The 22,814-nt window shown below is 49.3% G+C and overlaps 1 protein-coding gene across 4 annotated transcripts; it reads right to left on the bottom strand.

Moving 5' to 3' along the window:
* Positions 1-9,239: 9,239 nt before the first annotated feature.
* On the bottom strand, positions 9,240-21,032 carry SLC5A5 (solute carrier family 5 member 5). Of its 4 annotated transcripts, none has more exons than XM_039867827.1 (16): positions 20,316-21,032; positions 19,447-19,512; positions 19,071-19,122; positions 18,814-18,881; positions 17,592-17,746; positions 17,003-17,143; positions 16,782-16,911; positions 15,781-15,869; positions 14,922-15,034; positions 14,778-14,848; positions 14,246-14,332; positions 13,973-14,166; positions 12,213-12,343; positions 11,428-11,543; positions 10,215-10,307; positions 9,240-9,699 (listed from the first exon to the last, which is right to left on the bottom strand). In XM_039867827.1, the coding sequence occupies exons 1-16, from the start codon at positions 20,676-20,678 to the stop codon at positions 9,556-9,558; spliced, it is 2,013 nt and encodes a 670-aa protein (XP_039723761.1). In that variant the 5' UTR covers positions 20,679-21,032; the 3' UTR covers positions 9,240-9,555. The 4 variants fall into 4 exon arrangements, with proteins under 4 accessions (XP_039723761.1, XP_039723765.1, XP_039723764.1 ...); XM_039867830.1 differs by having other exon boundaries at positions 9,553-9,699; positions 10,166-10,307; XM_039867831.1 differs by lacking the exon at positions 17,003-17,143.
* Positions 21,033-22,814: the final 1,782 nt, after the last annotated feature.

The following is a 22,814-nucleotide window of genomic DNA, read 5'->3' as shown; positions in this document are numbered from 1 at the left end:
ACAGTAGGGAGCCAGAGACTTCCCTCCCACCCTGCAGCTGGATTCTTCCAGCAATAGGAATGAACTAATCTGCCAACACCTTAATTTCATACAGAAGGAAATCAAAGTAAGCCTCTGTTGTTTTAAGCCACCCAGTTTGTGGAACTATATTACAGCATAATACAGTAGAAACTAATACAGTAGTTTTTCTTCTATAAGCCCCTCCTACTAGGTACATTTCTCTCACCTGCTTAACCCGAAACTTCATCTTGTAAAAACTGGATCTTGATCTCAGGTCAACAAAATGACCTTCCGTTGAGGTTATTACAACCCCATCAGCAAGCTCAGCCCATCAAGAGTGGAAACAAATGTTGGGATTCTTCTCACCATACTAACCAACATATTCCCCTTAGAGACACCCCCGACTGCTTTGCAGAAACTGTTTAACTTCGTTCAGAAAATCTCACCCTTTAAGGGACCAATGTTTGGCTCACTCCCACTGCAGTAAACAATACTTGTGTTCCCATTTGAGTCTGTGCCTTTCTATAGTACTGCTTCTTTTGAAGACACAGGTTTTGCTCTGAAAGTGCCGTAAACCCCTTTAAACTCATTTGCCAGTGTTGGTTTCCTCATAGCCAGACATGGGAGAGTCTGTGCTATGGCAAACTCTTCCTGCTTCCTGCTACACTATGCAATACTGCAGGTCCAGTTAAAGAGTCTGCGACCAGAAAAAAAAAGGAAAACGCCACCTGGAACTCCAGAATGGACCCCCAGCTGGATTTGGGGCATGTTTTCTTTGCCTGGATTGAGTTATCTAGTCTCCTGGCTTTGAGACCTTTGAGGTGAGACCTTCAAAATGATCCCCTACCTCCCAGTATTCACGCCTTTGTGTAATCCTCTTCCCTTGGACTTGGGCTGGACTTAACCGACTTACTTGTAATGAATATCACACAACAGAAGCAATGAGATGGCACTTCCAAGATTAGGCTTAAAGGACTATAGTTTTCTACCCCCAACTTCCTAGCTTCCTTTGCAGGTAGGGGTGGCCATGTTTGCAAGTATGCTGTGGGGGTTTTCAGGAAAGATTTTTCCATTTCGAGAAAGGCTTCTCGTTCTTTCTGCCTTCAGTATGGATGTGATGCCTGGAGGTGCAGCAGCCATTTTGCAATCAGAAGGCAACAAGCCTGGGGATAAAGGAAACACACTAAAGATAGTAGAGCCAAAAAGAAAAAGTCTGTAGCATCACTGAACAGGTGAAGGGACACCGGTAGCTGTAGCTGTCTAGTTCTGGATTTCTTATTACATAAGAAAAATACATCCGTGTGTTTAAGCTTAAAAAAAAAAAGAAAAAGATTGTGGCTACTGTCCTGGATGTTCTCTGTTGGATCACTCTTGCTAGTGGAAGCAGGTGGAATGTCATGAGGCAGCCCTATAGAGCAAGTGAACATAGAATCGGATCTTTCAACAGCATTCGAGACTTGAGCTGACCACAGCCCTAGCCCAAATCTCAACTGTGGCCTCAAAAGACACCTTAAGCCGCACTTATCCAGCTAAGCCACTCTCACATTCCTGAACCACAGAAATCATGATATAAATGTTTGTTGTTTTCAGCTGCTAAGTTTTGGGATCATTTTTTATTCAGCAGTGTAGAGCTAATATAGGGCCTATTATAAGGACTAATAAAGAATTTATTTCTGGGAGTTGCTCTGGTGCAGTTGGCTAACATAGCCTGTCCAAAGTCTTAAATTCTGCTGCAGAGCCAGTTTGATCTGATATCCAACAACTACAACCAAAAGGGCAGGAGGAACTAACTCCATCCTACAGCACTTTCAGGACAGCCTCTTGACCAGCAGTATTGAAAATGTTTGGGAGCCTCAAGATAGCAATCGAAATAGGTGTCCCACTTAGTTTTGCTAACTTTAGAACCATGGCTGTCCAATTTAGTTTTGAGAAAAGTAAGTTTGGGGAGAGTGGTAATTCCCCATAATGGCCATTGGTGTTCTAAATTACTTTTGGTCAAGTCAATCCATTTAGTGAGAAATGCACATGAAGAGATACTGCAGTTTTTAAACATAAAACCAGCCAGAGTCCCTGAAGGCGGGGCTGGGGTTGCCCTTAAAACATTTAGATGACTGAGATTCTTTTTCTCAGAGGTTTTAATTTGACAGCAAAAGAAAAACTCCATGCACTTTGAATATGAACAGCCTGATTCCAAAGAAGTCTGGCCAAATGCTAAAAGAGTACTCCCAAAAGGACAAAGCCTTTATAAAAACAAGAACAGATCCCAAATGAAGTCGAAGAGCTCAAAACGCAAAGAGAGTGGAGCGTGAATCCAGGAGAAAACTTACCCTCAAACTCCAGGGTTGGTGAGAAAGCAGTGAGCTCAATGGGCTCATTAGGTACCAGCACCTTTTTACTCACCAGCCTTGCAGTTGTCAGGGGTCGTCTCTGGATCCCACTCATGACACCAAGTAATGTTATCCTAAAAAGTAAAACAGTTAGTCATTTTACCAGCAAAATGGACTTATTTGGGAATAGCAGAAAATTATAATTCAAGACAAATAAGCTATAGCAGAAACTATAGGCAAGTCCAACAAGCCAAGGAGAGGATTGTTACTTTACAAGTTAATAGGAGGAAGTTGGGAGGGGTTCTTGGGAATGAAAGTCCTTTGGAGGTCAATGAAAGTTCAGGGCGGTGATGGTTTCTCGTTGGCTAAGTTGCTGGACAAGAAAGGAAGCTTTTCTTTCGCCTGTTGGAGTAATAAAATAGTATCGACTTGCAGAGTGCATCTCTTCCTGTCGAAGTCCCTAAATGACAGTCTTTCCTGTTAGAGTCTGTAACTGAGATCAAGTGATAGTGCTTGATCTGGCTCCTGACTCTATTTTTAAAAGAGGTTTCTCTTTATTAATTTTCACACATTTTTAACCATGTTAAGTGCTCAATTCAATGGCATTAAGTACATTCACACTATTGAACAACCATCCTCGCTATCTATTTCCAGAACTTTTTATCTTTCCATACTGAAACAATGTCCTCATTAAAAACTAACTCCCCATCCTCCTCCCCCAGCCCCTAGCACCCACCATTCAGCTTTCTGTCTCGTGATGCATCTGACTCCTCTAGGGACCTTGTATACGTGGAATCATACAGTATTTGTCCTTTTGTGACTGACTTATTTCACTGAGCAAAATGTCCTCAAGGTTCATCCATGTTGAAGCATGTGTCAGAATTTCCTTCCTTTTAAAGGCTGAATAATATTCCACTGTATGGATATACACATTTTATTCATCCATTCACCTGTCAGTGGACACTCGGGTCCCTTCCACCTTTTGACTATTCTAATAATGCTGCTATGAACATGGGTGTGCAGAAATCTTTTCAATATTCACCTTCAGTTCTTTGTGGTGTAAACCCAGAAATGTATTGCTGGAGCATATGGTATTTCTGTGTTTGATTTTCTGAGCACGCCCATTCTCTTTTCTATAGTGGCTGGGATTCTTTTTTTTTTATTAAATTATTTTATTTATTTGTTATTGTTTATTGAGGTGAAATTCACATGGTATTAAATTAACCAATTAAAGTGTACATTTCGGTCATTTAGTACATCCATGACGTGCGACCGTCACATCTGTGTAGTTCCAGAACATTTCTGTTACCTCAAAAGGAGACTCTGTCCCCATTAAGAGTCACCCCCTATTCCCCTTCCCCCTGCCCCTGACAACCAGTAATCTACTTTCTGTCTCTGTGGATTTGGACATTTCATATCAAGAGAGTCGCACACTATGTGGCCTTTTGTGTCTGGCTTCCTTCACTGAGCAGGATGTTTTCAAGGTTTTCCATGTCGTAGCATGTCAGTACTTCATTCCTTTCTATAGTGAGGGCTGGAGAATCTGAGTCTATGGCCCACGTTCTGAGCAGTGTGTGTTCTCTTACAGCAGGATTCCTGACTCTGAATCTCAGGCTCGGAGAGAAGACCTCAGGCCCAGCCACGTGCAGCCTCAGACGTGTGCCTCTCCTCCTCTGCCCCAGCTGTGGGCTCTGACCCTGACTAAAGGGCATGGGGCCTCTACAGACATCTAGTCTTGAAAACAAATGTTTGAGCAAGGACTAAATTTCAGCAAACACCCAGCGCTTTCATGCAGATGGTGGTAGCTGGGTGGGCTGGGGTGGAGGCCAGACGTTAATGTGTGACCCGATCCCTCAGGGACACACAGCTGCTGTTTGCTTTCTGGAGTTGACCCTTTTCCCCAATATATGTAATACATGGGCTCCCTGCAACCCTAACACACCTTGGGTGTGTTTTTACTTTGCCCATTAATCTGGTGCCTCTTTCCCTACATCAAACATGGGCCTCCAGCAGCAACACTAGGCTAGGGTCTCTCAGAACTAGAGGTCACCCTGGCGATGCCTCCCATCAAATGTAGTGCTTTTACAGCACCCAGAACCATTCACTTCCTTGAATACACATCCATTTTCATGGACTAGAAACTGAAGCTCAAGTGACAGAGCTGCTCAGGTTTAGCTGGTGAACTGCAATGTTACAATTTGAACTCTGCTCTGCTAGACTCTAAGTCCAGAATCCTTGCCATCTTATTGAGTGTGGGCAGAAGGAAGGAACTGGGGAGGAGGAGCAGGATATGGGAGTTGGCTTCATGTTACCAGATGGATTTTCTGAAGGCAATAGGGAGCTATGGAGGGTGTGTGAGCTGAAGAGGACGACTGGGTGTTAGATCCTTCAGGAGTTTGGGGGTGGGGTAGAGGCCAGAGTGCTGGATGGGGCTGATTCAGTCTGAATGAACAGGATCTGGGGACTCACAGATGTGGGGAGTGGACAAAAGAGAGGCTTGTCCAGGTGTCTAGCTTCATTCAAACCTCCACATTTCCTAATATCTTTGAATCCACACCCCTCCAACACCGTTCATATCTCTCTCATGATTGTGTTGATGTTTTTCTTGATTTCATCATACATAGGAGCTGGAAGGGGCTGTGGATTTTCATAATAAGCTTCCAGGGCAATCTGGTTCTTTAAACTTAATATTGTGTGATAAAAAGGTAACAAAAAAAGCCAAATTTTTAAAAATCAAAAGGTGAATAAGATTCATAATTATGACCCAGGAAACATTTTTATGATTTGCTTTTGAAGGAAAAAAATATTTCAGAGCAATGTGAATAATCATTTTTTTTTAAAAAAGAAAAAATATTTTTCCCTCTCTAGATCTTTTTTCTTTTTTCATAATGTGGAGGCTCTCTGTTGCTGACCTACTCTTTGCATGACCCATTGCCAGGTGAGGATTTGGAGAAGGTGATGTGGATGACACAGAGAGGGGCAGTGACTGGCTGCAAGTTGCACAGATTTTCATTGGGATCCTATATGGGTGGATGGGACAATGTGAGGTGAGCTGCCTCTAGAGGAGCTACTGGTTTAAGGGGTCCCCAAATCCCAGCTCCAGTCTGAGACCTGGCCACAAAGAAGGTAGGATGTAGGGTGGATCCCTCATCCCTGCTGTGCCCCTAGGTGTACTTGGAGCCAGCCAAGCCTGAAGCTGACACAAATTGTGAACCTGGGGAGGAGGCAGGTGGGGTGGTACCAATGGAAACTTACCTGCTTCCCACCATGTCCTGTCTTCTGCTCAATCTGGCTCTTTGACAATTCTCCTGCAGTATCAGAACCAACAAGAATTTGTGGCCTCTGTCTTGGCTTTAGCTATGGATTCCAAGATCAGCAGGGGAGACTGGACAAGCCTACAGCCCTGGGGTGTGTGTGAGGGTGAGCTGTGTGGCCCCTCCCCCCATTTAGGAGAATGAGTCAACAGGACTGGGGGATGGGGTGTAGAGAGTGAGTGGAATCAGAAGGCATGGATGCTGCCCAGGGTGTAGGGTGGGCTGGCAGAGTCACCTGGAGGAGAAGCAGTACTGGGAGTGGAGCTGGGGAGCTGCTGAGTTGAAGTCACCTGGTTGAGCTCATGCAGACATTCTGATCAGACCCTCCCCCACACCCTGTGGGAATCAGCTCAACTGCAGGGTAAGGACATACCAGAAAGGGGTCAGAAGCCTGGGCTCATGCAAAAATGCTAAATAAAATATCAGCAAATTGAGTTCAGCTGCACTTTAAAGAACAACAGACCAGAGGAATGCAGAGTTTTATGCCAAGGAGGCAGGGGAAGTTTAGCGTAAGAAAGTTTCCTTTCTTCAATGAGAAGATGAAAAGAGAAAAATACCAAATGATCATTTCACCATGGAAAAACATTGAATAACATTTAGCAACCACTCTTGATTTTTTAAAACGTTCTTAGTAAATGGGAAATAGGAAGAAATTAGTCTGATCAAAAATTGTGATTAGAAAGGAACTGTCTGCATTGTGTTGGATGGTGAAACAAGAGATAACATATTCCAAGATGGGGCAAGGATGCCTACGATCATAGCTAATATTCAATGCTTGGTATTAAAGTTTTTCGCCAATGCAATAAGGTAAGAAAAAGAATTGACGCCACAGAAAATCAGTTGAAAATCAAAAATAGAAATCAATAGAAATCAAAAAGAATAAACAAACAAACGAACGAAATGGATAGAACTGATTTAGAAGGTGAACAGTGTAGGTGGAACACAAGAGATTGTTAGGGTAGTAATGTCGCATATATGGCATTGTGCATTTGTCAAAACCCAAAGAAGGTACAACACAGAGTGAATTCTAATGTAAACTGTGGACTTCGGCTAATTACAACATATTAGTATTCACTAATCAGTTATAATAAATTTATCACACTGATAAAAGATGTTAATAATAGAGGAAACTGGGGAGTGGGGGAGAGAGAGATCTATAGAAGCTCTCTGAGATTTCTGCTCAATCTTTCTGTTATACCGAAACTGCTCTAAAAATGTATATTAATAAAAAAATAAATCAAAATAATTACAAAAAAGTGCTTGCTACTGAGTCATTGTTCAATAAACATCAACACTTCTAATATGAGTGAACCACTTGGCACATAGTATGTGCTCATAAATGTCAACCATTTCAAAATATTCTTCTTTTGATTATAAAATAAATCACTTTAAAAATTAAATAATACTATAGAAAAGGATATACCATCATACGTATATCATCTACTCTATTTGGGCATAGAGTAGAGGTGCTGAACTGGGGGTGACTGACACACACACCCTGACACTGACCATTGACACCTTTGTTTGTCACAACTGTAAGGAAGGGGAGAATGCTACTGGCATCTAGTAGGTGGAGGCCAGGGATGTTGTTCAACACCCTACAATCTACAGAACAGCCTCCACGATAGAGATTTATCCAGCCCAAAATGTCAACAGTGCCAAGGCTGAGAAATTCTGGCATGAACTCTTTTGTTTGTTTGTTTTTTTAATCTAAGTGAGACCTGACTGTAGATATCACTGGGTAACTTGGTTTTTCTCCCTGTCCCCTGGAGTCCTGGGCAGCACCTGCACCCATGATCTTATTTTTTTACATAAATTTATTTATTTATTTTAATTAGTTTCAAGTATATACAGTACATTGGTTAGACATTTATATAATTTATAAAATGATTCCTCTAATTGCTCCTAATCTCCTCTGGTTTTCCACCGAGCCAATAGATTAATGCTGACTGCATTCCCTATGCTGTGTTCCCATGATCTTTTTATCAACAGCTTGGTTTTCTGTCCCCTGAAAGCACTAAGTCCTATGTTCCAGGCTCTCAAGATAGACACATGGATTGATTTTTTTTTTTTTTAAACCTCCAGCCCTTGGCTTTTCTGAATCTCAATGTGTTCCCTGTACATACAAGCCCATTTTTTTTGGCCGGGGTCAGGCAGCATCATTCAAATGCTCAGAGTCCCTGGTCTTGAATGATGCCGAAAGGTGTTAATATAAAGCTACGGGGATAAAAACTGGGTGGTGATTGTATAGGCATAGACCAGTGGCTCTCACCCAGGGGCAGTTTCATCCCCAGGGGACATTGGGAAATGTCTGGAGACATTTTTGGTTGTCATGACTCGAGTGGCGGGGGGAGTGCAAGTGGAATTAAGTGAGTAGAGGTCTAAGAACAAGGATGTCTGCATTTTTTCATTTCTATCAATATAGAATTGGAAGTTCTAGCCAAAGCAATTAGGCATGAAAAAGAAATAAAAGGCATCCAAATTGGACAGCCAGGGTGGGACCAAGCAGAACAAGAGAAATTTCACAGATACTACTCAGAACAGTGTGCAATTTAAAACTTATGAATTGTTTATTTCTGGAATCTTCCATGGAACATTTCAAACCTTAGTTGACCATGGATAACTGAAATCTTGGAAAGTGAAACTGCAAATAAGAGGGGCCTACTATATTAGTTTCCTGTTGCTCCCATAGTTTAAAACAATAAAAATTTATTCTCTCACAGTTCTAGAGTCCAGAAAGCTGAAATCAAGATTTTGGCAATGTCTGACTGGACTCAGTGGGTGACCTCACCTCAGGCATTCTTCTGAGCCTCAGTTTTTTTCCTCCAAAAAGCGGGTTCACTTAATGGATGAGATGAGGAAAGTGTCCAGGCTCAGAAGGAAAGCTAAAACGTTATTTCTCCTTCCTCCTCCCCACCACGCTCCTCTGAAGGTTCTAGGAGAGGATCCTACCTTGCCTCTTCCAGCTTCTGGTGACCCAAAGCATTCTGTGGCTTGTGGCCATATTACTCCAATCTCTGCCTCCATGTCCACACGGCTTTCTCCCTATGTGTCTGTGTCTCTGGGTCTCTCCTCCTCTTCTTATAAGGACACGGTCTTTGGATTCAGGGCCCATCCTAACCCAGTATGAATTTTCTTAAATATACCTTCCAAGACCCTATTTTTAAATAAGCTCACATTCTGAGGTTTGGGGTGGACATGAATTTTTGTGGGGGAATCTACTGAACCCAGTACAGGAGCCCCAACTACCAGATGAGCAGGGAGTCGTGGGAACCATGGTAGGTGTGTGGGCAGAGGTGAGTGCAGCCAGTTGTCAAAGTCACCGAGATCCCAGGGGCTGGTGTAGGGACATAGTGGATGCTGGCAGGGTCCAGTCAAAAAGGGCAGCTAGGAGGGGATATCTCAGGAAGTCAGGAGGGGAGAGAACCTGTGTGTCTGGGAGGGCAGTATAATTCCCCTTGATGAGGGAGTGGTCACCTCATTCTGATGCTTTAAATACTCACGTTTATTCACTCGCAGGCTTAGGGCAAGAGACACAGAGATTCGCACTCAGATCTAAGATCTCAGGCCAGAACGATTTTTCAGAGAGCTCTGGACATCAAGCTATAGAATCTATTTATTTGACGTGTGTGGATGAAGTCTCCAGCCAAGGGTCAGGAATATCCCAGGGATGTGCACTAGTGATGTGTACACCAGTGATGTGTAGGCAATGGAGCCTCAGCATCATGAAGCACCCAGGCTTGTCCCTGCCCAGCTGGACTCACTGGATGACTTTAGGCAACCTTGCCGAGCCTCAGATTTTCCTCTGTAAAGTGGGTTCACAGTCCTTAATGGATGAGATGAGGAAAGTGTCCAGGCACAGGAGAAAGGCTAAAATGTTATTTTTCCTTCTTCCTCCTCTCCTGCTCCCAAAGTCAGAGGCCATGTAACATCTGACCCTCCAAAGGGAGAAAAACAGGGTAAAGGAGAGAGAGCTGGTATCCACCTCCTGATGTGTCTCTTGTATGTTCTGTGACCTTGTCCAAGTTATTGTTCTTCTCCAGGTCTAATTTCCCCACCTGTGAAATGGAGTACAGGGGGCTGGGCCCAAGGTCCTCCAAAATCCTTGTGAAGGTTTACACACCTCCCAGGAAAGAGCTAGATCTTTCTCAGACCCTAACATTGGACTTGGTGGTTTCCCATGTTGTTCAGAGGAGACTCCAACATCTTTTTATTGTAGGCAGAGAAAAATCTGGCCTTGTTTTGTAGCAGTGGGCAGCCAGCAGGGAGTAGGGGTGCATTATCTAAGATTGGGGACTGGCTGGAAGCAGGAGGCTAGATAAAATGACCTCTTGGAGGTGGGGCTTTGCCTCTTCTCATAGGGCGGGGATGTACAATCTCAAACTCATCTGCATATGATAACATCCAGCCAATAAGAGTCTGAGGTCATTGCGCCCTAGCTTGGGATTGGCCCACCCTGATGTTCCCTCCCAGGCAGTCAGTCCAGGCTGGTTCAGAGGTCTGTCTCCCGTAGGTCACAACCACCTTCCTGTCCACTGCTGGGAGTCCAAGAGCCAGAGCCAACTCCATTCACCTCCTTCTGCCCTAAGAAGAGCAGATGGTCCTCGTCAGTGGTGGGCGGGGAGTCAGAAGGTCTCTTGGCTCTGGGAGGCAGTTCCTCAGTCCCCTGTAGGAAGGAGAGAAGAAAGACCTCTTCAAAGACCCCATTTCTGATCTGTGTCAGCTCATCTCTCAGATGGGGACACTGAGGGCCCAGGAGGATAGAACCTGGGCAGGGTTGCACAATAACCCCTTGTCCAGTGTATCGGCCAGTCCTGTCCCCTCTGCCTCCAAAGACTCCACCCACTTCTCTTCCCCATGCCCAGATTACCTACAGTCCAGGTTATCAATGCTTTCATGCCTTGGTCTTCTCCCTGACTCTCTGCCTGTTTCACTTAAAGAAAATAAATATTTCCTCACAGGGGCTGGAGGGAGCTTTAAAACATTTCAGGCAAATAATTTCCCTCCCTAGCCTGCCCCTTGTCAAGCCTGTTCCAACCTCAGGGCCTTTGCACCTACTGCGCCCTCTGTTGAGAATGCCCTTCCTCTGGATTTCCCTATGATGAGCTCTTTGTCTTCATTCTGGGCTTTATTGATGTCCCCTCTTCCAGAAAACCATGCCCACCACAGTGTCTTGTTTTATTGTCTTCCTAATACTCATTCCCTGCCTGCCAAGTCCTATTCATTACTCAGTTTAGCTTTTATCAGCTCCTGCTAAACAGTGGGCTCAAACTCCAGCCCAGTGCAGTGCTGGGTACACAGCAAGTGCTTAATAAATGAGAGGATGAAACAGGAAATCCAAAGCAGGGGCAGGCCTGAGTCAGACCTCCCCAGGGACAGCGTTTTCCAAACTCGAGGCATTTACATAGCAACCACGTGGCTTAGAGTCATTCTACCCTGTTACGTTTCTTATGTAAGATTTTCCCTAAGCTGACTCACTTTTGTATTAAGTAATTTTATTTTTAAGAAAGACTTTATATCAACACTCTAAAGAAAACCAGTTTCATCTGCCATAGATTGGAGAGGCAATGAAAATGAAAAGTATGCTTAGTCTTCATTAAAGGGGAGTATAAAAAATTGTTGAAGACACATCAGCTCCCAACCGAGCCTTTCCACAGAGGGTCATGAGAAGTTGAGAAAGACTGTGACTCACCATGTCATTCTCCTGAGTTATGGCCATGCCCAGAGCACCCCAAGCTACTTTGGTGCCTTTTCCCCTACTCTAGGAGCCCAGCCCTGAGACTAACCTTCACCAAGCTGTCGTCCAGGGTGGCCGCTTCTTCCTTGGGGGCCACTGATGCTGTCTGCTGTGTGAGGTCCCACCACAGCAGACCAGGACCCAGGGCACTGCGCTTGGTGGGGCCTAAAGAGCAGAGAGCATGGGGTCATTTAGTGAGGGTTGGGAGAGCTCTGATGAGTTCCAATCCCAGAGGTGATAGTGACCCATAGGGGGAACCATGGCAAGCCTCTGCCTCTCTGGGCTTCAGTTTTCTCATCTATACATCAGTGGATGGCCAGGAGGGTCCAGCACATGGTTCTGTTTACTGATATGTGCCCAGCGTCTAGAATAGTGCTTGGCACAGAGATGGAGTCACTAAAGACCTGATGAATGTAGAGTCTAGACTAAGGAAGTGGAAACAGGTACTGTTATCACTATTGATTTAACTTGACATCTTTCATCTTCTTCGTGGGGTTCAGAATTTCTTGAGGAGCTGGAGTGGCCAAGTCCTGATCAGAAACTATTTCAGCACCAGGGACAGCGTCTCTCGTTCCCACCCCACATCCTCTGGCAAGGACTTAACCTTTGGGGGTGGGAGAAGGATGCCTCAGTTTCTGTCTTTGCAAAATAGGACAAGCCCTGCAAGGTACAGGGCTGTCCTGAAGGCAATGCAGCAAAAAGGGTATAGATGTATCCAACACTCAATGGCAGCTTGGCCAGTAGGAGCGTCCTTCCTCTTCTCCCTGCCCAATGGATCCTGGAGTCAGAGGGATTTTTAGAATGACCTCTGAGGAGGCCACATGCCCTACTTACCTGTCAGGAAGCTGACAATGGCTCCAAATAGCATAGTGCTCACTGTGCCCAGGGCACCATAATAAAGATAGGAAATGGCATAGAAGCTGTCAGCCAAGATGGGTTGACCAGGGTCTATTCCGGAGTCCACCCTGAGGATGAGAAAGGTGGGCATGGGTCTAAAAGCCACTCCCAATCCATCCACTTCCTCCCATCTCCACTGCCACGGCCTACCCCAGCTCTCCATTATTGTTCACCCAACTGCGTGCCGTAGCCAATGCTCCTCTCCTGCTCTCCCACTCTCCCTCCCAGGCGTGCACCACATACAACCAGCGTTACTCAGATCACATCCTACTACTCACTGCTCATTACCCTCTGTGCTCCCTACTGCCTTCAGAATCAAACCCAATTAAACTCTTAGGAGAAAACATAGGTGTGAATTTTTATGACCTCGGATTTGGCAATCATTTCTTGGATGTGACACCAAAAGCATAAGCAACCAAAGGAAAAAGATAAACTGGACTTCATCAAAATTAAACACTTGTATGCATCAAGGACACTATTAAGAAAATGAAAAGACAATCCACAGAATGGGAGAAAATATTTGCAAATCATACATATGATAAGGATCTAGTATCCAGAATATATAAGTATATAAAGAATACATAAATTACAATTTAACAATAAAAAGACAAATGGCCCAATTTAAAAATGGGCAAAACATTTGGATAGACATTTCTCCAAAGAAGATATGTATATGGCCAACAAACACATGAAAATAGCTTCAACATCACTAGTCATTAGAAAAATGCAAATCAAAACCACGAGATACCTCAAACCCACTGGGATGGCTAGAGTTTTAAAAAATGGAAAATGACAAGTGTTGAGGAGGATGTGGAGAAATTGAAACTCTTCTACATTGCTTGTGTAAATGTAAAATAGTGCAGCTGCTATGGAAAAGTCTGGTGGTTCCTCAAAAAGTTAAACATAGAATTACCATATGACCCAGCAATTCCACTCCTAGATATAGGCCAAGAGAAATGAAAACATGTCCAAAATCTGTATACAAATGTTCAAAGCAGTGCTATTCACAATCACTCAAAAGTAGAAACAATCCAAATGTCCATCAACTGATAAATGGAAAAACAAAATGTGGTCAATCCACACAAGGGAATATTATTCAGTCATGAAAGGGAATGAAGCATTGACATATGCTACCATGTGGATGAACCTCGAAAACATCATGCTGATTGAGAGAAGCCAGATGCAGAAGGACACATATTGTATGATTCTATTTATATGAAATGTCCAGAACAGACAAACCCATAGCAAGAGAAAGTGGATTAGCGGTTGTCAAGTGCTGGTAGAGGGGGAGTGGGGAGTGATTGCTAATGGGGATGGGGCTTCTTTTTGAGATGATGAAAATGTTCTTGAGTCAGATAGTGGTGATGGTTGTATAACCTTGCAAATATACTAAAACTCACTTTTAAATGGCTAATTTTATGGTCAGTAAATTATATCTCGGTTAAAAAAAAAATGAGACCAAATTCCTCTGGCGGGACCACATCTCCTATCCTTTCTCCTCCCATTAAATCCACCCCAGTCTTACCATAGTCAATGCACTAAATCGAACCTGACCTCAGGGCCTTTGCACTTTCTGATCCCTCTGCTGGGAATACTCTTCCTTCACCTCATCCTAAGCCCAGCTCCTCCTCATTCGCGACTCAGTTTAAGGGTCCCTTTCTGATCACACTCTCTCAAGACACGCCTCCCCTGCTCACCTAGGGGCCCCGCTGGAGGCGTTGGAGGCAAGAAGAGGGCCCAGGACGCCAGAGGCATTAGCTGAGAGCACTGCACAGCCGGCAACCGAGGACGGCAGGACCCCCATGGACTGCGCGCTGGGCGGGTACAGAGTGGCGCCTACTGCCACCCACAGTGAGAGTGCCAAGCCCGCTGCTAGCCCAGAGAGGACGCCCTGGGGGTGGAGCAGGCGTCAGTGAACTGGGGCATCTGACTATGCCCCCCAGCCCCTCTGCCCGCCTGTTTCCACTCACAGGCGTGTTGCAGGCTGGGAGGAACATTCCCAGAGTGAAAGCTCCAAGGAGGGGTCCACTGAGGACACCCATGACGGTGAAGGAACCCTGGAAGATAGCATGGGGGTGTGGCTGAGGGCAGAGCCACCCTACTTCTCCGGGCCTCAGTTTACCTGCTGGGTAAACAAGACCTGAGGAATCCCACTGCAGGCCTTGAGACTCCTCTGTGCCTCAGTGTCTCTAAAGGAGAAAGGATGCTCTGTCTCTCTCCCCTGGGTTGCAGGTAAAGATGCCCATTCTCTCTCCTGATGGATGCGATCCCACCTCCACACCAAGGTGAGGCCCTTCCTGCCCACAGGCTGCCGTCCCCCGACCCCTCACCTCCCACATCCCCTCACCTCCAACCAGGTGGTTGTAGGAAGTATCCAGGGCCACTGGTGGCAGATGGAGCCCAGTTCTGCCACCAAGTGTATGACCCTCTCTAACCTCAGTGCAAGGAGGACAATGCCCCACCTCTTGGGGAGATCAGGGCTCCATCGGGGCGGGGGCTCACCTGGAGGACACCGCCCCCCAGCAGCGAGGACAGAGCCGCCACGGTGAGACAGGCTGAGCCATAGATGAGTGCTGTAGCAATGGGAACGGCACTATTAGTTGGGAGAGGCTGCCCTGTCCCCCCACCCAGGTCCCCCAAACTCACAGAGCCCCTTGGAGATGATGACTAGTCTCCGGGGCGCCAGGGAGGACAGCTGCGGTTTGATGAGGTCCTCCACAGTTACCGCAGCCATGGCGTTGATGCTGGTGGATGCGGTGCTGGGGTACACAAGATGGGGGAGGGGGGATGGTCAGGCCACATTCAGAGACAGGCCACATGCCCTCTGGGGTCTACCTGCTAGAGGAGGCCCCTAGCTGCCCATACCATCTGACCTGCCAGGATCCCACCCAGCCCAAGGGCAGAGGCATGGGTGATAGACTCCCCCAAGAGTGGAGATGTCCACCTCCCACCCTGACTCCATACCTGATACCCCCATGGGAGCAGGGACACCCACAGCCAAGGAAACAAACAACACGAGTTCTCATTATAGAACAATAATGCAGCGCAGAGAACTGCTGCATGAGACCTTGGTCACTGCAGGAGCAGAGCTCTGGCCAGAAGTCATGGAAGATTTGAAACCACCAGAATGTGAGAGCCCAGAGGCAGGAGTGGGGGACCACTTGGGTACAGCTGTGCCCCAAGATTTAGAATAGCAGTACCTGCCATGTAGTAGGTGCTCAACAAACATTTGTTTGGGGAGGAAGGACAGGCACGAGGAAGGGAAAGAGGGGAATCAGATGTGGCTCTGCCAGGTGCCAAGAAGGTGAAGACCCCACAGTTTGAGTCCTTGTGCCCAGGGTGTGCTCCCTGCTGGAGCCCACCTGAGCTGCCTGCTGGGGATTGAACAGGAACTGTAAATGGTGGACATGTCCAGAATGTTCTATTCCACAGGGGGGTGGCCAGTAGGGATAAGAAGGCCCCAAGGGGCTCTGACATGGCTGGGTGAGCAAGCAGGGCCACTCACCTGAGCGTGCCGCTGTAGGCACAGGCCAGAAAGAGCCCAGGGACTCCAGGCAGGTCTTCGAAGATGTCCAGCACGAACAGGGGCATGTACTGGGGGGAGTCAGGGGTCAGCCTCCAGGACAGAAGCACCCTGAGGCTGGGGCTTATTTATGTCCTAACCTTGTACATTCCCAGCACCCAGTGCAGACCGGGTTCACAGTGGGCACTTAGTGTGTTTGTTGATGGACTGCACGCACCTGTAATTGTCACTGAGCCCCACCATGCACGGAACCCTGGAATCCCAGTGAGGCAAGGTCCTGTGTTATCCCCACTTTACTGACGAGGACAGTGAGACCAAGAGGTACATCCCTGCCTGAGGTTGCACAGTCAAGCAGTCAAGATCTGACCTCGGGGGAGGACAGTAGATGTGACAGCCGTGTACTCTCTGCCAACTCTGAACCTTGTGGCTAGAGCTCCAGCCAGGATGTGACCTAGGCATGGGTTGTGGCCCTGGCGCTGCCCCTAACTTGCCTGTGGACCTCAGGCAGTGCCTCCCGCCCCCCCTCCAGCCTCAGTTTTCTCATCTGTAAAGTGGGCACCATGACGGCCTTGACCTCATCACATATTGAAAGATTCGATGGAAAACTGACTGCTCGTGAAGGGAACAGCACGAGGCATAGAGCAGGCACTTGGGATATGGGAGCTGATCATTATTATTAATAGCAACATCATCATTTTGTGCTAAACCATGATCCCATCTTCTCCTTGATACCCCTCAGGGAGTCTCTGACTCTAGATCTCCCCTGCTCACAACTCCCATGGCTCCCCATTGCCTCTCGGCCTCATCTTCCCCACTCCTCCCAGATCCTCCTCTGAGCCAAGCTCTTTTCTGCCTCTGGACCTTTGCACAGGCTGCTCTTTCTGCTAGGAAAGCTCTTCCACCCTCATCCCAGAGATTCATCCACACAGAAGTTCAGAGCAGGGTGTGGGTGGGAGTGGCCTAGGAGCCTGGACCAGACTCACCTGGTCTGGGGCAGAGATACGCCCTTCAAGGAGGGGGTCACAGTCCATATAGAGTGTGAACATGACAATGCCACAGCCAGCAGCGCTGGACACAATCAGGATCAGGCCCAGTTGGTTGATGAGCAGAGCCCTGCAGGAAGGCATGGCTTCAGGCTAGGGATGGGGCGGGGGGCGGGGGCAGCACATCCCAGAGGTCTCTACCCTCTCCCCCAAACACTCACAGCTTGGCCTGCTTCTCCGTGCGGCAGGCCACATAACGCTGCACCTGTGCTTGGTTCACACCGTACATTGAGAGCCATACCAACGTGCCGCCTACCACAAACGTCCAGAATGTGTAGCGACTCCGTGGGTCCAGATCAAAACTGGATGAGGGCAGAGCAAGTCAGCCATATGGGAATGGCACACTAACTTCATCCTTTCAAGGGCCCCAGGTCCCAATAGGCTTTAAGAGAACATTTGGGACGGGTTTTGAATTGTGAGTAGAAGTTAGTGAGGTTGAAAATTGATTTATTTGTTTACTGAGGCATCCATTTATACATTCCAAAATGATCGTTTCTCTGCCCTGGTGGGACCCCAAGGAGCCTTCAGTTCCAGTTGAGCTGAGGGTGAGGTGGGGCAGAGGTCTGGGCCATATGGAGGGATGGGAGGTAGGGGAGTAAAGAGAGAGGAAGCCAGGGTTCTGTCTGTGGGAAGTCTGGGGAGGGGAGCAGGGACGGCTTCCTGGAGCAGGAGGCACTGGCGGGCTTTGCTCGGGGCAGAGGGACGCCAGCTCCATCATCTTGCAGTATTTCCCTCTACATATTTACTCACTCCATCAGGTTGATCCGGGAGTGGTTCTGGGCAAGCTCAAACACTTGCCTGGGCCTGCCCACAAGCATGGTCCCGCGGGCCAGGACAGCCCAGAAGCCAGCCAGCATCACCACGACCTGGAACACGTCAGTCCAGATCACGGCCTTCATGCCGCCCTGCAGGACGTGACAGAAATAGAGGGTCAGATAGGGATCTGTTTGGGGTCTGTAGGACAGAGCTACAGGTGAGGGGTCAGGTGAGGGACCTGACAGGCCAAGCTAACCTGGCCTCCAGCTGTGGCTGGAACAAATGACCCTCTCTGACTCAGTTTTCTCATCTGTAAGATCAGGGATCCCTGGTCTGAGGCTTGTTAGGGACTGGGCCACACAGCAGGGGGTGAGCAGCAGGCTAGGAGAGCAAAGCTTCATCTGTATTTGCAGCTGCTCTCTAGCGCTAGTGTCACCACCTGGGCTCCACCTCAGATCATCAGGCATTAGATTCTCATAGGAGCACCGGTCCCTGGTGCCAAAAAGGTTGGGGACCACTGTGATGGGTTAATAACAGTACCCACCTTATAGTGATATTGTGAGAATTAAATTAGTTAATATGAGAAAAATATTTTGAATGGCACCTGGCACATATAAGTATTCAGTGAGTGATAGTGATGGCTGCTACTACTATTCCTCTTCCTCCTCTTCTTCCTCCTCCTCCTCCTCCCCACCCCCCTCCACCTACTCTACTGTTTTCACCCTTCCAGGCTCCATGCCTTTGCCTTCCCATGGAAGCCCCTGGATTTTCCTTTGGAGAAGCCCCTCCTTGCAGGCCATTCAGGTGAGGCCAACCTCACTCTCAGCTCCAGGAATAGCCAATCAGAATATCCCAGCCCCCAGATTTCTGTTCATTCTTCACGTAAGACTAGAGCCAGCTGGATCAGAGCCCTCCTGGACTTTAGCCAGCCTATCCTGAAATAGGAACTCACTTTTTGCCCAAAGGGGTGAATTCCTGGAGTTGATGGGACCCCTACAGATGGGAGAGGACACTGTTGTAGCCCCTAGATCCAGCCAGGCCTGAAGCTAGCATATCCCTGGACTCTCACCAACAAGCCTTTCAAATCTCCTTTAATTATGAGGAAACAGACCCATCCGGGACTGGGCTTCCTTGGGAGGAAAAAAAGGTAGGGAGTGGACAGCCAGCCCAGGGTCCCCATCCAGGGTGCATGGGGTGGGAGGGGGTGGTCACTCACAACAGTGGTGTAGAAGGTGCAGATGGCTCCAGTAGACAGAAGTGACGCCCAGATATCCAGACCAGTCACTGCAAGGAGTCCCCAGTTAGGCTGCCAGGTGGAGTGCAAACCTGGGCCCAGTATCTTGGGCCCTTCTCTCTCCAAGAGTAGTTTTCCCTCCCAAATCTCTCCTGGGGCCTCCTCTGTCCCCACCTGCGACCAGCCTGTAAGCCTTTGCCCCCTCTCAGCCACCCTCCTCTGACCTCCTAGAGCCAAACCTTGGTTCAAGATGAGTGCAGGGGCATAAATCACGATGCCGGTGTACAGCACCTGAAGGAGTGGGGGTGGGGGGGCAGGTGAGGCAGGTGTCTGTGCGAGGAGGGTTTCTGGAGACCAGGGTTGGGGTAGTAGCTGATGCGCAAGGCCAATGTGCAGGGTGGGGGCAAGATAGGGCGTATGGGGGGAGGCCCAGCCAAACCTGCGGACCCAGCCTCAGGGAGAGTGGCCAGATAAGTTGTGGGCGGTGCCTGGGCAGGGCCTTGCAGAATGGAGGGCGGGACTCGTGGGGCAGGGTCGCGAGGAATGGGGGAGGGCTGTGGGCGGGGCCAATGCGGGCGGAAACCTGCGTGAGAGTGCAGGGCTGAGGCTACTCACTGTGGCCACCAGGTACTGCAGGGTTCCGCAGAGCCTCACGGCCCGGCTGAAACGCAGCTCCAGGTACTACAAGGAAGAGCCGAGGGCTAGTGGTTACCTAGACAGGTCCTACCCAGGGGTTGGAGGCCTCTGGGTTCCTTCACCCGCCCTGTTGGCTTCTGCCCTTCCTCCAGAGGCCACCTTCTCTCTCCACACTCTCTCCCCTGGGGGCCCCCAGCAAGCACACACTTTCAGACCTGTCCACACACCTGTGCACACGCACCATCCCGTGCCTGTACCCATGGCGTGTGCCCAGGAGGACTGAGCCATCAAGTCTGCACATTCCCCCCCTCACTCGTGTCTGATTGGCCTATGTCCAACTGCGCTTAGCTGCCTATTGTATATGGATCGCGATTTTAATCACTTTCCCCACCGCCCTGGAGGGAGGTCCTGTAATTAGCCGCGTTGGACAATTGGGAAACCTGAGCAGAGGCCAGCCACTTTGACAAAGGTTGGAGGAAGCGGGGATGTCGGGTTTGGAACCCCAAGCCCACCGTCTGGCGAGCTCTCAGGTGTCAGCACTCCCAGGCATGTGGGGGGCAGGTGTGTGCCTGTCCACACGTGAGTGCACATCTGGCCAAGCCAGGCCCGGTCCCCCGCAGGCTTCCACCGAAGAGAACCAGGACGCCAGCTTCTCTTCCTCCTTCCTGTCCCTGGCTCCACTGTCTGGGGCTTCTTCCCAGAACCCTCCCTACCTGCCTGCCTGCCTATGAAAGCACCAAAGAGCCGCTTGTGTCCCTCTGCACATCATTTCAAAGCCCCAGGGCTCCCGTCACCGCGTCTCTGCGTTTCCAGCCAGGCAGGTCCAGCCTCCTGCCTCTGGCCGGTACCTGGTAGGTGCTGGTGAGGCCGAGGCGGTAGAAGACTGGCAGGTAGAAGGCTGCGGTCAGCAGGGAGTTGAGCAGCTGGCCGAGGCACATCCAGAGGAACTTGAGGCCGTAGCGGTAGGCCTCAGACGGCACGCCCAGCACCTGCACCGCCGACATGAAGCTGGCAGCGAGCGAGAGGCCAACGGGCAGGGCCGCCAGGCGACGGCCTCCCGTGAAGAAGTCCTCTGCGCTGCGCTGTCCGCCCCGCGCTAGCCCCACGCACAGCCCGATGCCCGTGGACACAAGGAGCATGATCGCGAAGACCCCATAGTCCCAGGCTCCAAATGTGGCCCGCGCCCGCGCCCTCGCCCCGACGGTAGCCATGAAGTGCAGGCGCACGGGCCAAACGTGACCCCGGCCACCCCGCGCGCCCCGGTGAGGGAGGCTGGCGGCAGCCGAGGAGGCAGGACTGCGCAGAGGTAGGAGGATGCTCGGCTTCCGCAGCGAGGAGCACGCCTGTAGGTCGCCCGCGGCCCTCGCTACGATCGTCTGCCTCCCTGTCCCTCCTCTCCGTCTCCGCGGCTGTCTCTGCTGTCTTGTCTTATCGTCCACTTCGCCTTCCCCTCGGTCTGGCTGCCGCGTGCAGCCGCGTGTCCGCCGCCCAGCCTCTGTTCCTCTCCCTGGGAGCCGCACTCAGCGCTGACTGCGGGGCTTAAAAGGGCGGCCAGCTGTGGCAAGCTGCAGATTTATTGGGCTCCCGGGTCAACAAAACCCCGCCCTCAGACCTGGGGGTGGGCAGAACTCTCACTCTTTCCTCTCTGGACAGGGTCACGTGGGTGGCTGCTAGAGATGGGGGCGGGAAGGCGTCCAAATGCCCCCTTGCTTCATGCTGTTCTCCCTTTACCAAGGGCTGTTAGTGTTTCCTGTTGACAGGTAGAGAAACTGAGGCTCAGAGGTTGCATGTCACTCACCCCAGGCCACACAGCCGGCAGCAGTGGCTTCAGCAACCAAAGCCTGGCTGTCCTGTAGTACCTTTGAGCTACCAGGAACTCACTCTCTTACAGGACTGGGATTCACTTTCAAGGCTGTGGGAGTCCCATAAGGAAAACTCGTCCCACGTGAACCCCTTCCCCAACTGGCACTTGGAACCCTTTTCTCTAGAGCCTAGCAGGAGGGCATCACCAAATGCCACTCTCCCGGTGGGAAACATTGGCATGCATATGTACTGGAGGAAGACTTTGCTTTTCTCTGGGCCCCAGTTTCTCTATCTGTAAATGGAGATAAAAGACCCTCTGCCTCAGATGAACAAATCCAACCCACATAACACAAACCTAGTACAGAGTAGGCGCCTTTTCATTCATTTCTTCATTCATTCGTTTGTTTCTTGTCAAACATGCACTGAGCGTCTGCCCTGTGCCAGGCATAAAGTACAATGAAGTTCATGGGGAGGTGCTGTCAGTGACCATGAACCCAAATAAATGGAGACTCACAACTACCTAGGGAGGTAATGTCTGGAATATCTCTATCACGCAAATGAGAAGACCTAGAAACAGGGAGAAGTCCCTTGCCTGGAATCATGCCATCAAGGGACCCAGACACTGTCATCTTGGGGCTCTTCGCTGGGGAACCTGGAGAGACTTTGGCCTCTGGAGGCTCTGACCTCTGGTTTGAGTCCTGGCTCTCCCTCCAAAAACTGCGTTCCCTCCTCCGTAACCCGCAGGGTTCTAAGAATCCGCGGGTGAAACGCTAAGGTGCTGCAATCCTCCCCGGCCTCTGCCGCCCCCTAGTGGCCCCCTCTGGCCTACATGCGCTGCCCTAGCTGGGTCCAGCGTCCCCCAGGCCTCCCCACGTGTTTCCCAGGACTTTCTCTGCGATGCGCAGGGCAGGCTTACTCCTTCCCTGGGGCTGCGACCACACGACTGTCATACGGGCATCTTTTATTCTCTGGTTTGCACCCTCTGCCCACGCCAAGAGGGTGGGGAGTACACTGAGTACTTCTTCCACCTCCATTATTTTTCCAGGCCCATCTGTGCAGTATCCTCCTGGAAAACCTGCTGAAAAAGAGGAAATCCAGGCGGGGATCCCTTCCCGTAAAGCCATGCAAACGAACACAAATACATGCAAATTTATGCCAGTGCCCGCAGACCTGTCCTGTCTCCCCAGGAAAGTTCTGGGAGGGGGTACCATCAGGTCCAAGCTCCCCTCTTCCCCTACCCTATGGTGGAGGGGGTCTCCAGGATGCAGACTGTCACCAGGGCTGAGGCCCCTTCATTGAGCACCTACTGTGTGCAGGGCCCTGCACCAGGCGCTGGGGATGCAGCAGGATCCAGGTGAACCCACCTGGCTCACAGAATCATGGCACTGACCCAGCCAGAAGATGAATACCCATCTCAGAAGCCAATGGATGACAAGAGTGATGACATTATGTGGGGTCTCTGGGTGTGGAACTCTCTGGGGAAGTGAATAGAGACCTGCAGGCAGAGAATGAGCCAGGCTTGGAGAGAGCTGGGGGAAGGGCCC

This window comes from Pteropus medius, unplaced genomic scaffold (genome assembly GCF_902729225.1).
Source record: "Pteropus medius unplaced genomic scaffold, Ma_sr-lr_union100, whole genome shotgun sequence".
Taxonomy (NCBI): domain Eukaryota; kingdom Metazoa; phylum Chordata; class Mammalia; order Chiroptera; family Pteropodidae; genus Pteropus; species Pteropus medius.
This window is presented reverse-complemented; position numbering and strand designations above follow the sequence as displayed.